A 17,010-nucleotide genomic window follows, 5' to 3' on the forward strand; every position below is an offset into this window, starting at 1 on the left:
GCTTTTTGAGTTAGTGATTTAGATGCATATCATATTATTACTGAGTTAAGTATTGTATGTAATGAGTTTTTGCTACAACAAGTGTATGGGACATTTGGAAAAAATGTTGAATTTCCCCATGGGATGAATAAAGTATCTATCTATCTATCTATCTACATTTAGGGTGAGAGGAGATGTGAGTGGCAAGTTTGCTTCTTTCCACAGAGTAATGGCTAGCTGGAGTCACTGCCCGGGGGCGGGAAGGAGGAGTCACGTGATCTCATTTTTCCCCTCCATTTAACCACAGATGGGCAGCATCTCTGCGTCGCTGCCGAGGCCCCGCCCTCCGGATGATGCACCAATCACTTTGCGCATGCTCACAGTCTCCAGGCGGGCGCCGTTCCGCGGATTCGGGATCACTGTCTGCGGGCCGAAGATATCATTTTCCCATCGGTGAGTATTGAGACCGAGCCCGGGCGGGGAGATCCGATATTGGCCTTGAGCCCCGAACTGAGGGCCAGTTACTCATTTAGTACCCAGTTATCTGGGCTCGTCAGAAATGTGTGGACTTCACTGAATATGCATTGAGCGATCCAAACCAGGAGCCCAAGCTGCCTATTTCCTCAGAATTGAAACGGACGTCCCGCCAACAGGTCACGTGAGGCTGTGCGCCGCAGATCTGCTTTGTGACGCACGATCACGTGGTGTGTTGCTAACAATGTTTACAAGAATAATCTCAGGAATGATCGGCTTTATGTATGAAAAGTATTTGATGGTTATGGACTTGTGTTCAATAGAGTTCAGAGTGGGGGGTGGTGGAGGGATGTATGGTTAAGTAAACCTACCGAATGCTGAAAAGCCTGGATACAGTGGACATGGAGAGGATGTTTCCATTAGACAGAGAATCTGTGATCTGACAGCACAGGCTCAGAATAAAGATGCTTCCCTTTAAAATTGAGGTGAGAAAATTTCTTCAGCCAAAGGATGTCTGATTTATGGAATTTGTTGCTGTAGAGGGTGGTTGAGGCTGCCATTTGGGTATGTTTATGACAGAGATTAATATATTGATGATTGCTAAGTAGTTTCAGGGTAACAGGAGGAAGGCAGGAATATGGTGTTGGAATGAAAATCAGCCATGGTTGAGTGGTGGGGCAGACCAGATTGATCGAATCACCTAATTCTGTATCTGTGTCTTATGTCTGACCATAACTGAATGATGGCTCCTTCTTATCCCATATCGTTTTGTGACGTGTGAGGGACAATAAAAGATTGTTCACTGAGATCATTATATCTACCTTCAACATTTAAATCTCAGTGAGTTTTGCTCTTAGTAACATTAAGCAGAAATGTTTGGTTCTCCTTTCTATTGTCAATGTGCTTCATTATCTTTCATGTTAAAGTTAGACCTGTGGTGAGAGATTTATTGGAAGAAAAACCCAACTGGAAGCAAACCACAACTGAAGACAGTGGAACATCAACAAGTGAACCTGCCCGAGGATTGAGAGCATCAACTGGAGAGAACCCATCTGACTCAGAGAATCCAGTGATTCAGTCAGGAGAAAGTTTGGTGAGTCTCATTTACTGAAACACTGGTCCTTTAGACATTACATACCTGTAAAAGGAAGGTAGGAAATAGTTGGAGTGAGACTGAATGTGCCCAGAGGAACCAGTTATGCCTCTGTCAGATCCAGTTGCAATCACTCCAGGTCTGGTAATGTGCTTCCAGCAGCCCAGTCCTTTAAAACCACTCCCATTCTGTGGAAGTCGAATCTGGAAAAAGTCACTCAGAGACCATATAAATACAAACTCTTTATTCCAAGCGCCCGGGGCTTACTCAGTTAGTCGCTCAAACAGGAACAGTCTATGACTGTTCCCGCCCAATCCACTAACTGACTAACAATTCCCCTTACACCACAGATATATCTGTCCAGATACCCACCACACAAGGCAGGCTGGAGCCAAAGTTATTTGCTATATTACAGCCCCTTAAGATAAATTACAAAATAGTCATAATGGCTTACACACAAAGAACAGACTGAAGCTGTCCTATCTCTATGCATGAGAGCACAATTCAGATAAACATCCAGAAACCCTAGCTAGCTACCCTCAAGAAGAAATATGCCTCAGCATGGCTTAGTACATTGGCTGATCATCAGCAATTTCTTTCAGAAGAACAGGCGGCTATTGTTTAAGGAAGTGTTAACCCTTTTACATACTTTACCACTCCCTCCTTTTGATCATTACATGATCAACAAAGCAGTAATTTTTGAAAGCAACCGTGTACAGCATTTCTCTCCTATGGAGTAGCCAGGAATCCACCAGAGATAATCAATTTGGCTACAGCACTTGAGGAGCTGGCCACAATACTGCAGGGGCCCTGACAGAAACAAAGGCCCAAGTAACAGAAATCCACTGAATAACCTGTACCCGATCTGAGATGTCTCGGGCACCGGCACCAGGGAAGCAACATACCATCCGAGACTCCCGATCTTCCCCACAAAATCTCCTGTCCACCCCCCTGACTATAGAATCCCCTATCATTACTGCTCTCTTCTCTTCCCTCCTCCCCTTCCTAGTCGCGGGTCCAACCTCAGTGCCAGAGACAGGACCACTGCAGCTTGTTCCTGGTAGGACATCCCCACCAACAGTATCCAAAACGGTATACTTATTTCTGATGGGAATGGCCACTGGGGTGCTCTTCACTCTCTGTCTGCTCCCCCTGCCTCTCTTGACTGTCACCCATTTGCCTACCTCCTGTCCTTTCGGTGTGACTGCCTCCCGATAACTCTTATCTATCTCTGCCTCTGCCTCCCGAATGATCCGTAGTTCATCCAGCTCCTGCTCCAATTCCCTAACTCGATCTGATATGAGCTGAAGCTGGATGCACCTATTGCAGGTGTGGTCATCAGGGACAACTGTGTTGACCCTGACCTCCCACATACTGCATACGGAGCACACCACTGCTCGAACCGTCTCCCCCATTACCTGATCCCAGATTAGTCAGAATAAATGAAGAGCAGGCTTCTTGCCAAAGTCCTCTTGCGCCGAAGCCCGCTGAGCCAAAACCCAGCACTCTGCTCCTGCGCACTCCGCTGCCCGCATCGACACTGCCCGCTCCTGAAAGTGGGTCGCTTTTTAAAGCCCGCGCTCGCGCAACTTTACCTTCCTCCTCAGGTATTTTCCAGGTATTTGCTGGATCAATAATCAACCCACCCTTGTGGGCACAGGAGAGTTCAAACACCGAAGTTCGGCCACTAGGTCCTTTGTTTCGAACCTTCCATCTTCTTTCTTTCTCTCCATCTGACTGTCTGTCTCTGACTGTCCTTGCTTAAATAAAGCAAACTGTGAGCTATGTAAACACAAGCTGTGAGCAAGTGTAAGCAAATAGTTCCACCCCTCCCTCTCTCTCAGTAAGAATCAAACAGGAGCCGAGAAAGCCAGCGGCTGACGTCACTCAGGCACTCTCTCTTAAAATGACAGTCCATGGCAAGAAACCTAGAGGTTTGTCACACCACTATCAACCAATACTTTTTCCTTTCGTTTGAGAGAGTCCTTCTACTCAGTTACTTCAGTAACACGTTTGTAGTCTGTTCGATGTATCCACCGAGATTGCCCCTTCAGTCTCAGAGCCGTGGGAGTGGTCAGTAACACCTAATATGGTCCTCTCCACCAAGGTCTGAGTTTCCTTCAATCCTAGTTCTTGGTCAGGACAAAATTCCCAGGTTCTAGGGTGGGATAGTCACTCCTCTCTGTGGGGTGGTTCTCTTCCTTGTAAGCCTGTCGTACCTGTGAATGTAATGCTTGGAGAATTTTGGTTGGCTGGCATATATATTTCCCCATCACTTCCCCTAGGGTATGCAAATCCAATTTTGCTGGTAGACTTTCTGGGAGCAATGGTACACAAGTCCCCAGGGTGTCCTCATGGGCCGTCCATACATGATTTCAGCTGGTGACAGCCCTCTTTTCCCCTGTGGGGTAACCCTCATGTAGAATAGGCTAGCAATACGACCTTCAACCGAGTGAGTCCAGTCTCCGCTGTTAGTTTGGCCAATTTACTCTTCAGAGTGCCATTGACACTTTCCACTAAGCCAGCGGCCCGTGGGTGGTGTACACAATGGAATTGTTGCTTGATAGCTAGTTTGTTACACACCCCTTCGCTTGCTTTTGCCACAAAGTGTGGGCCATTGTCAGAGCTCAGCATCTCTGGCAGGCTGTACCTGGGAATTATATCCTGTAATAATACCTTCACAACAGTCATAACAGTATTATTGGTAGTTGGAATAGCTTCAATCCATCTATTAAATGCATCTATAATAACTAAGCAGTATCTATAGCAATGTACTCTAGGCAATTCAGTAACATCAACTTGTAGACACGAAAATGGTCAAGGGAGTCGTACCCGGTGTGCAGGGTGCAGGTTAACAACCATTCCCTCCTTTTCCAGGTGTGTGCATAATTGACCAATATAGGTAAAAACTGTGTAGGAACACAAACCAGTCCCGCTGGGGTGATCCAGAAACCTCGGTCGGGGTCTTTCTGGCACCCCATCTGGAACTACAGCTTGCACTCCTCCTCAGAGGCGTCCCCCTGAAAAGTACGTACCTCCCACATGTGTGGCAAACTCGTTCTGCTTGAGTCATGGAGGATTGCTTGATGGGAACCCGAGGAGACTACAACTATCGAGGATTGTGCCGCACTTTTCGCTGTCTAATCTGCTGAAGCATTGAGTTTAGTGACCTGGTTAGCCATGCGGGTGTGGGCCGCACATTTAATAATAGCCAAAACTCGAGGTAGCTGTTGAGCGGTGAGTAAGTTGTTTACAAAGGAGGCATTACTAATGGGGTGGCCAGAGCAAGTCAGGAATCCCCATGTTCCCAGAGAGCCCGGTAGTCATGTACAACTCCAAATGCATAACGGGAGTCCGTGTAATTGTTCGCACTTTTATCTGTTGCTAGGATACAGGCACAAGTCAGAGCAAACAGCTCAGCCTTCTGGACGAGACAGCTGCTTCAAAAGAGGCCTGCTCAATTACTTCACTGTCCGTTACTATCGCATCGCCAGAATATTGTTTCCCTGCTGGATCCACAAAAGGGCTTCCATTCTCATAAAACATTGCCTCGGGCTTGAGGGGATATTGCAGAGTGGATGGGAGAGTCTTTCCTTCTTTCATGGTGATCCAGACAGGGGGCAGTTTTAGAAATTAACAAGCAAGGCCAATTTCATGGCCTGAGATTGCCCAGAGATGGGGTACAGCCTCTTGGGTTCGGTCAATATTAAAAGAGTGTCTTACCAGATGTCCTGTCTTCACCTGAGTCCTTCCAGTATCAGAGTTGGCATGCGGCCAAGTCTGGCCAGCCTCCCTTGGTGCTGGAGGCTTGTTTCATCAGGGTGTAGGCAAGGAACCCTAGGCTCTTTGGCTTGAACCCAAGGCAAACCCTCACGGTGGTATGGGGAACCACCTGTCCTGTCTGTCGCCAAAGGAAATCCGGAACTTCGGCCAGTAATGCACTGTTCTCTCTTCCTTTAACCTCTCTAATGTGACTGGGAACTTTGTCCCTAGACGGGTGCATAATACTGGCTTTTCTCAATCCCCCTGGAATTCCACCTGTAGTGGCTGTGTATGTGAATACGTGTGTTCTGTGCCTTCGAACCCAGACAGAGTGATTGTAGTGTTTGATAGCTGGAATCCATTTTCCGATATAATTTCCTGATTGAGAGTGGTTGTGGTTGCCGGCATATCAATCATAAACGGAATTGGAATTCCAGCAACTTGCAATGTTCCGTCGGGCTCTTCCTGAGGGGTGGTACTCACGGCAGGAAGCATCCTTGCTTGTTAATTTGAAAACGGGTTGTTGTCCCCACCTGTTCCTTGCTAGGTTTTTGTTCCCATCTCTGATCCCCAGATATCGCCCTCTCGCGTCCTTCTTCCCACTGAACATCTTCACCTTTAATATTAGTTCCCTTCAGGGTTGATTGGGATTTGAAAGTCAGGTCCCAACAATATGTCAAAGCTTGTCACATTCGATTTTGGTCATTGTTAGGCCAATCCATATTATTTGTTTTAATCATGTTGGCTAATTTAGTTGGTAAGTATTGGAGCAGTAGGGAGTTAAACTGGGGGGACAGATTCCCATCTTTACAGGCTTGGTCTGAAGTTGTTCAGTCCTCAGATGGAGTCAGCAATCAAATGGCTGAGCATGGTGCGATGAATGTGCTGAGCTGTGTATATCACAATGCAAGAAGCATCGTAGGAAAGCCAGATGAGCTCAGGGCAGGGAATTACAATATTGTAGCCATTATTGGGACTTTGTTGCACCCAATAGTCTGAGGGATTTAGAGGAACAAATTTTTAGAGAGATCGCAGACCATGCCAAGAAACAAAGCTTGATGCAGTAAGTGATTTTAACTTTCCATATATTGACTAGGACTCCCATAATGTAAAAGGACTAAATGGGGTAAAGTTTGTCAAATGTGCCCTTAATCAGTGCGAGGGAATCCCGACGTAGAAGTGTGCAATAAGCTGTTAGGAAATGATCCAGGGCTGATGACAGAAATTAGTGATCATAATGCCATGCGATTCAAAAGTAAATATGGAAAAAGAGAGATCTGGACCATGGATTGATATTCTAAATTGGAGAAAGGTCAATTTTGATGGTACCAGAAAGGATCTGACAAGTGTGGTTTGCGACTGGCTGTTTTCTGGCCAAGGAGTACTTGGTAAGTGGGAGGCCTTCAGAAGTGAAATTTTGAGGGTGTTGAGTTTGTATGTGCCTGTCAAAATAAAAGTTGAAAGGTACCTGGTGCAGGGAACCTTGGTTTTCAAGAGATATTGAGGCCCCGGATATTTTATTCTTCTGAATGCCTCAGACTGTTGGGTGCTACCAAGACTCATTAATGACTACAAATCATAAATCCATGCAAGCTCATCTGACTTTTTTTTTGTCATCTTCTGTTGGTTTCTAAAAGCTTCCCAATAGGTTTTGCTCTTTTGTTTGCTCTCTCTTTGGTCTTTATGTTTGTTTTGGCTTCTCATTTCAGCCATGGTTGTGTCATTCTGCCTTTCCAATGCTTCCACTTCGTTAGGATGTATCGATCACTCAGCTCCCGAATTGCTCCCAGAAACTCCAGCCATTGCTGCTCCGTTGTCACTCCTACCTTTCCCCTTACAAGTTTGGCCAGCTTCTCTGTCATAGAAACATGGAGAAGTTCAGTACAGAAACAGGCTGTTTAGCCCACCTGGTCAATGCTGAGAACACATTTAAGCTGTCTAATGCAACTACTTGCACTTGGTCAATCACCCTTCATGCCCCTACCATTCAGGTATCTATCAAACTTCTCTTATTGTTGAAACTGGGCTTATATTCACCACTTTTACTGGCATCTCATTCCACACTCTCACGACCATTTCATTAAAGAGCTTTCCCAAATGTTCCCGTTAAATTTTCACCTTCCCCACTTACCCATGACCTCTGGTTGTCATCCTACCAAACCTCAGTGGAAAAAGCTGTTTGCATTTACCCTATCTATACCCTCATAATTCTAACAGATCCTCAAAGCAATGTATAATTTACTTTCTGATGTTTAGACCCTTTTTTAGATAGATAGATAGATAGATAGATACTTTATTCATCCCCATGGGGAAATTCAACCTTTTTTCCAATGTCCCATACACTTGTTGTAGCAAAAACTAATTACATACAATACTTAACTCAGTAATAATATGATATGCATCTAAATCACTAACTCAAAAAGCATTAATAATAGCTTTAAAAAAAAGTTCTTAAGTCCTGGCAGTTGAATTGTAAAGCCTAATGGCATTGGGGAGTATTGACCTCTTCATCCTGTCTGAGGAGCATTGCATCGATAGTAACCTGTCGCTGAAACTGCTTCTCTGTCTCTGGATGGTGCTATGTAGAGGATGTTCAGGGTTTTCCATAATTGACCGTAGCCTACTCAGCGCCCTTCCCTCAGCTACCGATGTTAAACTCTCTAGTACTTTGCCCACGACAGAGCCCGCCTTCCTTACCAGCTTATTAAGACATGAGGCGTCCCTTTTCTTAATGCTTCCTCCCCAACACGCCACCACAAAGAAGAGGGCGCTCTCAACAACTGACCTATAGAACATCTTCAGCATCTCACTGCAGACATTGAATGACGCCAACCTTCTAAGGAAGTACAGTCGACTCTGTGCCTTCCTGCACAAGGCATGAAGTGCTATAAAGTGATGAGGGGCATTGATCGCGTGGATAGCCAGAGGTTTTACCCCCAAGGTTGAAATGGCTAACACGAGGGGGCATAGTTTTAAGGTGCTTGGAAATAGTTACCAAGGGGTTGGCAAGGGTAAGTTTTTTTACCTAGAAAATAGTGTGTGTGTGCAATCCACTGCCAGCAGTGGTGGTTGAGGCAGATACAATAGGGTTTTTTAACAGCCTCTTACATAGGCACATGGAGCTTAGAGAAATAGAGGGCTATGTGCTAGGGAAATTCTAGGCACATTCTGGAGTAAGTTACGTGGTTGGCACAACATTATAGGCTGAATGGCCTGGAATATGATGTAGATTTCTATGCTTAATGATCTATATTGAACAGTGAAATAACATCTCTTCTTTGATCTGTACAGGGTCCACGATTTTAATGTGGCTTTTTCACACTTCAATAGAACCTTTGTCCATCTCCTGAGTAAATAGAGATGAAAATATATTTCAGATCTCTCCCATCTGCTTTGGTTCCATACGTGGATTGCCATTCTGGTCTTACAGAGAACCAACTTTGTGCCTTAAAATCCTTTTGCTCTTAATCTATCTCTGGAATCCCTGATGATTAATCTTTTCTGCAATGGCAACCTCATGCCTGCTTTTAGCCATCCTGATTTATCTCATGTGTTCTCTTGTATATTTTATACTTCATAAGAACCTGCCTGCCTATCCCTGTTATGAAACTCCATTTTGTGCTTCACCAGGGTCTCAATATCTCTTGAAATCCAAGGTTCCCTGCAGTTTCTATCTTTACCTTTTATTCTGACAAGCACATACCCGCTTTGTACTTTCAAAATTTCGCTTTGAAGGCCTCCCACTTACCAAGCACACCTTTGCCATAAAGCAGCCTGTCCCAAACCACAGTTGCCAGATCCTAGTGTCATAATTCCAGGTGTTGATCCATTCCCTGAACACATCCACCTTTCCTATCACGCTCCTTGCATTGAGATATACAGGGCTCAGCACATTCACTGCACCATGCTCAACGTTTTTCATTCCTGACCTTGTCTGAGGTCTGAACAACACCTGTCTCCACAACACCTCCACTATCTGTTCTGTTATTCAGGCATCCATTCCCCCTGAGACATTAGTTTAACCCCCCTTACCCCTACCCCCCACCATGCAGCTCTATCACCCCTTTGGTTTTCATCTCCCAGATCAATAAAAAGGAGGTGCATACAGGCAGATAGGAACAAATGGGCTACTTATGAGATACAGGAAATTCAAGTGAACACTGATGAAAGAAGGCATGAGGTTGCCCCAGCAGACAAGGTGAAGGAGAATCCTCATGGATTCTGCAGATATGTTAAGTGCAAAAAGATTTCAAGGGAAAAAATTAATCCTTTGCAAAATCAGAATGGTAATCCGTATGAGGAGACAAAATAGATGGGGGAGATTTTTTCTGCATTCGTATTTACTCAGGAGGTGGACACAGAGTCTATAGAAGTGAGGCAAAGCAGCATCATCTTCATGGACACTGTACAGATTACAGAGGTGGAAGTGTTTGCCGTCTGAAGGCAAATTGCCATGGATAAATCCCCAGGGCCTGACAAATTGTTCCCTCGGACCCTTTGGAAGACAAGTGCAGAAGTTGTCGGGGCCCAAGCACAGGTATTTAAATCATCCTTAGTGACAGGTGAGGAACTGGAGGATTGGAGGACAACCAACGTTGTCCGCTGTTCAAGAAAGGCTCTAAAAATAAACTAAGAAATTGTACATTGGTGTGCTTGACATCAGTAGGGGGAAAGTTATTGGAACTTATGTGCAGGAACCGGATATATAAGTATTTGGATAGATGTGAATTGATTAAGGATAGACAACATGGCTTTGTGCTTGGTAGTTCATGGCTCACCAATCTTATAGAGTCTCTCGAGGAAGTTATCAGGAAAGTGGATGAAGGCAAGGCACTTGACAATGTCTCATATGGGAGGTTGGTCAAGAAGGTTCAGTCACTCAGCATTCAAGATGAGATAGTAAATTGGACGAGATACTGGCTTTGGGAGAAGCCAGAGTGTGGTAGCAGATGGTTGGCTCTCTGACTGGAGGCCTGTGACTCGTTGTGTGCCATAGGCATCAGTGCTTGATCTGTTGTTGTTTGTCATCTATATCAGTAATCTGGATGATAGTGTGGTTAACTGGATCAGTAAATTTGTGGATGACACCAAGATTGGGGTGTAGTGGACAGCGAGGAAGACTATCATGGCTTATAGATCTGGACCAGCTGGAAAAATGGTTTGAGAAATGGAAAATGAAATTTAATGCAGACAAGTGTGAGGTGTTGCACTTTGGTAGGACCTACCAGGGTAGTACTTACACAGTGACTGGTTGGGCACTGAGGAGTGTTGTAGAGGAAAGGGACCTGGGAATACAAGTCTGTAATTCACTAAAAGTGGTATCACAGTTAGATAGAGATGGAAAGAAAGATTTCAGCCCATTGGCCTTCATGAACCAAAGCACTGACAACTGTAGATAGATGAAAGTTGTAAAAGAGGTTCCGAGAGTTCAGAGAAAATTCACAAGGATTTTGCCAGGTCTGGAGGACTTGGGTTACGAGGAAAAATTGAACAGGTTAGGACTTTATTTCTTGGAATGTAGAAGATTGAGGGGAGATTTGATTGTGATAGAGGGGCATAGATAAAATGCAAGCTGACTTTTACCACGGAGATGGTGTGGAGCTACAACCAGAGGCCATGGGTTAAGGGTGAAAGGTGAAATGTTAAGGGGAACATGAGGGGAAACTTCTTCACACAGATGGTCATCTGGGTGCGGAATGAGCAGCCAACACAAATGGTGAATGCGAGCTGGATTTCAACATTTAAGGAGTTTTGTGTACGTACCTGAATGGTAGGGGTGTGGGAGTGGGGAGTTTAAATAGTTTAGCACAAGCTAGATAGCCCAAAGGGCCTGTTTCTTTGTTGGTACTTTTCTGCAAGAGCCTTTAACAGCTGTGCGGACCAACCATTCATCTCAGCAAGAAATTTTTATAAGGCTTTACAACTGTGGCACTTTAAGTTAATAATACATATAAGAAAATCCCAGCTGCACGTCAAGAAAGACTATTTGTGTGAGAATTTTTCAGTTAGTGTGTGGCCAGGCACCCATGCAGCTCAGCAGGAACAGGGAATAATACCAATGGAGGGAGCCAAACTGAGCCAAGGCACAAATTGGAGACCGCAGAAATGCCCCATTCCTATAGAAACAAGAAGAGCATCAGGGAATTGATGGTTATTCCAGATACCAGCACTGTGCCCAGTTAGAAGATGATTTCTCTGTCCAACTTGGGTGGAACCTCACTGTAACAGTGTGATGCTGGATCAGACCTTGGCAACTCAAGTAATCTCATCCGAAGTGTTGTCCTACACCCAGTGATGGATTTTGTAAATCTTTTTACAGGTTAAAAACGAGAAGGAATCTGTCTCCCGGAAGCTCAGACATGGCACACCAGTTTTGCTGTCTCTGTCTAGATATTTAAGAAGTGAAGCAAGGGGTTCAATCGACCATCCTACCTGATCAGACTATGGGGCAGGATTCACTCAGTCATTTGACCAACTGGCACGCCCGTCATTTTACACAGGGGAGAGCCCATTCTTCTGCTCAGACATTGGGAATGGATTCAGTCAGTCATCTCAACTGAAGGTATATCAGCAAGTTCACACCGGGCAAGGTTATTCACCTGTTCTGTGTGTAAGAAAGGATTTAGTCTGTCATCCCACCTGTGGACACACCAGTCAGAAGCTGGTCATCTGTTGAATTTCTGGGAAAGGATTCACTCGGTCATCTGACCTGATGGCTCACCAGCGAGTTCAGACCGGGGAGCGGCCGTTTACTTGCTCGGACTGTGGGAAGGAATTCATTTGCTCATCCCACCTACAGAGACATCAGCGTGTTCACACTGGGGAGAGGCCATTCACCTGCTCAGACTGTGGGAAGGGATTCTCTTCCTCATTCCAACTGAAGGTACATCAGAGAGTTCACACTGGGGAGAGGCCATTCACCTGCTCAGACTGTGGGAAGGGATTCTCTTCTTCATCCCAACTGAAGGTACATCAGAGAGTTCACACTGGGGAGAGGCCGTTCACCTGCTCAGTCTGTGGGAAGGGATTCACTCGGTCATCTGACCTGCTGAGTCATCGGCATGTTCACACTGGGGAGATGCCATTCACCTGCTCAAGCTGTGGGAAGGGATTCACTCAGTCACGTGACCTAATGGCTCACCAGCGAGTTCACACCGGGGAGCGGCCGTTTACCTGCTCAGACTGTGGGAAGGGATTCACTTTGGCATCGATACTAGTGAGACACCAGCGAGTTCACACTGGGGAGAAGCCATTCACCTGCTCAGTCTGCGGGAAGGGATTTACTCGGTCATCCCGCCTCCAGAAACACCAGCGAGTTCACACTGCGGAGAAGCCATTCACCTGCTCAGTCTGCGGGAAGGGATTTACTCGGTCATCCCGCCTCCAGAAACACCAGCGAGTTCACACTGGGGAGAAGCCATTCACCTGCTCAGAATGTGGGAAGAGATTCACTGATTCATCCACCCTACAGAGACACCAGAAAGTTCACACTGGGGAGAAGCCGTTCACCTGCTCAGTCTGTGGGATGGGATTCACTCAGTCATTTCACCTGAAGAGTCATCAGCGAGTTCACACTGGGGAGAGGCCATTCACCTGCTCCGTCTGTGGGAAGGGATTCACTCGGTCATCCACCCTACAGAGTCATCAGCGAGTTCACACTGGGGAGAAGCCGTTCACCTGCTCAGACTGTGGGAAGGGATTCACTTTCTCATCTCAACTGAAGGTACATCAGGTGGTTCACACTGGGGAGTGGCCATTCACCTGCTCAGTCTGTGGGAAGGGATTCACTATCTCATCTAAACTGAAGGTACATCAACAAGTTCACACTGGGGAGTGGCCGTTCATCTGCTCAGTCTGTGGGAAGGGATTCACTCAGTCCTCCAGCCTGCAGAGACACCAGTCAGTTCACACATTCTGAGCTATTCACCTGCACAGAATGTTGGAAAGGATTCATTCAGTCATCCCAACTACTGGCACACCAGTCAGTTCACATTCTTATTAATTCCTTGCCTTTGCTTGCTGAGGACATTCATTTTAAGAGAGAGAGTGATTAAGAAGGCAAATCAGTCGGGCTTGCAGCTTGTTTACATCGCTCACAGCTTGTTTAGTTTTAACCGAGGACTCAGACACTCAGAGTCAGACGGAGATGAAGTAGGAAAAATGGAAGGATCGAAACCAGGGAACTAGTGGCCAAGGGTCACTGTTTAGAGCTTTCCTATGCCCACAAGGGTGGGTTAAGTATCGATTCACCATACATCGAATGTGTGGTTATCACCTCATTTGATCCATAGGTGTGGATCGGATTTGGGGTATCCTGTGAAGACTACTTATGTGTTAACGCTTGGCTGGGAGTGGTGTGATAATTCACTTGAAGGCGATACCCCTTGTGACAAGTCACTTTCGGTGATAATTCGTATGTGGATTTGAAACGATGAAGCATAAAATCTACAGCAACTGTTCTCTCGTTTCACCACAATGGAACCTTTGGAATTCGACGTAATTGCCTTCTCTCGACATTTACCCTGGATTACAAATATCTCTCTCTCATCACCTATTCCGTGGATGAACTGAACTTCCATACTTTACCATCTCAAGACTCTAAGCCTTGTTTCCCCCGAGCTTAATAGTTTGGGAGTTATATTTTGTAACGCCTGTGCCCCAACTCTGAGGGGCTGAAGGGTACAACGTAGCCCCCTCCTTTTTCAGAATCGCAAGATCGCTATTAATTCAGGTCAGGAAACCCAGGAAATGAGAGAAAGACGCGCAGAATCCACAGGGGGTTTGGAATGTCCTGGCCCCTCAGCGATACAAAGCCACGGGAAATGGCCATTGTCTCTTGGAGACGGAATTGTGTATTGAGTACTGTACTATTTATTTGAAGGCCTCAGGGAATGAGTGGAGGGGGCTGGTTGAGGGATTGCATCATCCCAACCTGATTGACATCTGAGACCCCATGAGTAAGGATAAAAGAGGGTCTGGGGAACAACCCCTTTAGACGCACCAGGAGAAAGGATAGAAATCCCGTGACAGCGTTTAATAGCGACTGCCGGTGGTGACTTGTATGTGTGTCCATCCTTGCTCGGATGACGAGTTTTCCACGGAACGGCTTAGCTAAAGGACCGACTACAAAAACGGAACTCTCAAAGGATCAACATCATATAAAGGAAAGCAGGCAAGTTTAAAACATCTGTCTCTCTTGACTCCAACAAAAGGCTGCAGCCTGCATGAACTTGAGTGACTTTTATATTTCCATCAGACAATACATCGGACAATCCCCTGGACATAGATAGAGCTATTTCTTATTGATTATTATTATACCCGCACTTTTAGATTTAGGATTGACAAAGTATATTATCTGTATGTTTGCATTGATATTATTTTTGTGTATTTTTATCAATAAATACTGTTAAAAATAGTACCATCAGACTTAACGGACCTCTCTATCTTTGCTGGTAAGTGACCCAGTTAAGGGGTACGTAACAACTTGGGGTTCTCGTCTCGAGATTTGAGACCAAATTGGGAGGTCAGTGAATCGGGCTTGTTAGTCCAAACTTGGATCTGGTACAGGGGTAGCCAGACGGGAAACCAGGAAAGATGGACGTGGATGAATTTATAGAAAACCCGACTTTGGAGGCGCTAGAGGCGGCCACCAATTCGGACTTGATAAATATGGCGAAGGGGCTAAACCTCGCAGAGGTGAGGTTGTCAATGAAAAAGTGGGAGGTGTGAAGGGCCATAACTTAATATTATATTGAGAAGAATGTGTTTGCAGCTGAGGTATTGGAAAATATCCCTGAAAAGGTACCAGCTAGTGGGACGGCTCAGTTAGAGTTGGAGAAATTAAGGTTGGAACATGAAATTAAATTAAAGCAGCTGAGAAGGAGAAAGACAGAGCTGAGAAGGAGAAAGAAAGGGCTGACAAACAAAGGGAGCATGCACTCCAGCTAAAGGAGTTAGAGGTGAAACGGGAGCATGAGCTCCAGCTAAAGGGGTTAGAGGTGAAAAAAGAGCAGGACAGAGCTGAGAAGCAAAGAGAGCATGAAATTCAGTTAACACAGCTGGAGGCAGCTGAAAAGGAAAAGGAGCGAGCCGAGAAGGAGAGAGAGTATGAGGAGGCAGAGAAAGAGGCAACATGACTTGGATATGGAAAAGTTAAAGGCAAGAGTGAAGAGCTCAAGGGTCAGACCGAGAGGAGCGGTTTAATGTTAGTCGGGAGTCAGGTTAGTACCTCCGTTCGAGGAGATGGATGTTGATAGTTATTTCTTGCTTTTTGAAAAAGTGGCAGTGAATCAGAAGTGGCCCAAAGAGCAGTGGGTGGCGTTGTTACAAAGTGTGTTAAAAGGGAAGGCACAAAGGGCATATGTGGCGTTGTCTGTGGAGGAGGAAGAGGCGGAGGATTATGACTAAGTAAAAACGGCCATTCTCCGGACTTACGAATTGGTACCTGAAGCGTATAGACAAAAGTTCAGAAATTTAAAGGAAGGGTGGAATCAGATGTATACCGAGTTTGCCTATGAGAAGGGTGTGCTCTTGGATTGTTGGTGTACAACAGAAATAGTGGAAGAGGATTTTTGGCGTCTCAGGGAGCTAATTCTGATTGAGGAATTTAAAAGTGGTGTTTCGGAGGATATCTGGATGTATTTGAATGAGAAGCTGAATAAGTCCATCTCCGAATTTGCTAGGTTCGCAGATGAATATGCCCTAACCCACAAGACAAAGTTTTCCTCGAATAAAAGTTCCCAGAGAGATTGTGGGAACGATAGAGAAAGCCTGCTGGCTGAGGCAGAGGTCCCGCCGGGAGCTAGTGGTACGATTGGGGAGGAGAGGCAAGACGGCCAGAGATTTCCTGGCTTGACCTATTTTAATTGTGGAAAGGGTGGACATATAGCATCTAGGTGCTTGGCTCCGAGGAAGGAGACGGAAAAGGGAAAGCAGCAGTCCCTATTGGATGTGCCGTGGTAATCAGTAAATCGACAAGAGTGCCCCGGGTAGACAGGGTACGAGAAGGGTCTGAGACTTGTATTCAAACGGAACCGTGTCTGTGAGAGAGGGAGACCCACCAGTTCCCGTGCGAATCTGGAGAGACACGGGGGCTGAACTGTCATTGATTAGCAGTCAGGTACTGGATTTTGGTCGCAAGACGGGAATGGTAGCTGTGAAAGGAATAGGAAAAGGGACGGAAACGGTGCCCTTGCATAGGGTCATTATGAATTGTGACCCAGTCTCTGGACCAGTTGAAATGGGGGTGCGATCAGAATTCCCGAGAACTGACGCGGACGTCCTTCTGGGTAATGATTTAGCCGGTGGTAAGGTTTGGTCAGCAATGAAGCTGACGAGACAGCCGGTGGAGACTCCGCCCCTAGATTCCGAGATCTATCCCGCATGCGCGATCACTCGCAGCATGTCGCGAAAGGCAGCTGAGAACGAGAGCAGTTTAAATCCGGCCAATATCGAGTTGGCCGAGACGTTTTTACCGACCCTGTACCACGAGGGTTTAGAGGGTGGTAAAACTAAGAGTAGTAAAGTGAAAGAGAGTAAGGGAGAGGAGGTAGACCCTCCCTTAGCGAGGAGAAAAGTTCTAAAGGCACGAAATAAAGATGAGAAACAGATAAAGCTGTTAAAAGGTCCAGGGTTAGACATGGATGATCTGTCTGGTTTGGCAGAACTGTTTGAAGAAGTGGAAAATTCTAAAGGTGTTCCCA

At 45.8% G+C, this 17,010-nt stretch overlaps 1 protein-coding gene across 1 annotated transcript; it reads left to right on the plus strand.

Annotated features, from left to right (window-relative positions):
- Nucleotides 1-327: 327 nt before the first annotated feature.
- Nucleotides 328-13,668, plus strand: LOC140722708 (uncharacterized). The gene is made up of 4 exons (XM_073037403.1): nucleotides 328-432; nucleotides 1,380-1,546; nucleotides 11,628-13,115; nucleotides 13,600-13,668. Exons 3-4 carry the CDS (start codon nucleotides 12,021-12,023, stop codon nucleotides 13,666-13,668), a joined length of 1,164 nt encoding a protein of 387 aa, XP_072893504.1. The 5' UTR covers nucleotides 328-432; nucleotides 1,380-1,546; nucleotides 11,628-12,020.
- The last annotated feature ends 3,342 nt before the right edge of the window (nucleotides 13,669-17,010 follow it).

The sequence above is a fragment of the Hemitrygon akajei genome, unplaced genomic scaffold, assembly GCF_048418815.1.
Source record: "Hemitrygon akajei unplaced genomic scaffold, sHemAka1.3 Scf000085, whole genome shotgun sequence".
Taxonomy (NCBI): Eukaryota; Metazoa; Chordata; class Chondrichthyes; order Myliobatiformes; family Dasyatidae; genus Hemitrygon; species Hemitrygon akajei.

Coding starts and splice junctions, on each gene's coding strand:
- LOC140722708 (XM_073037403.1), top strand. CDS start 12,021: ATGGCTCACCAGCGAGTTCAGACCGGGGAGCGGCCGTTTACTTGCTCG. Junction 13,116..13,599: donor CTATCTCATCTAAACTGAAG/GTACATCAACAA, acceptor TTTGATCCATAG/GTGTGGATCGGATTTGGGGT.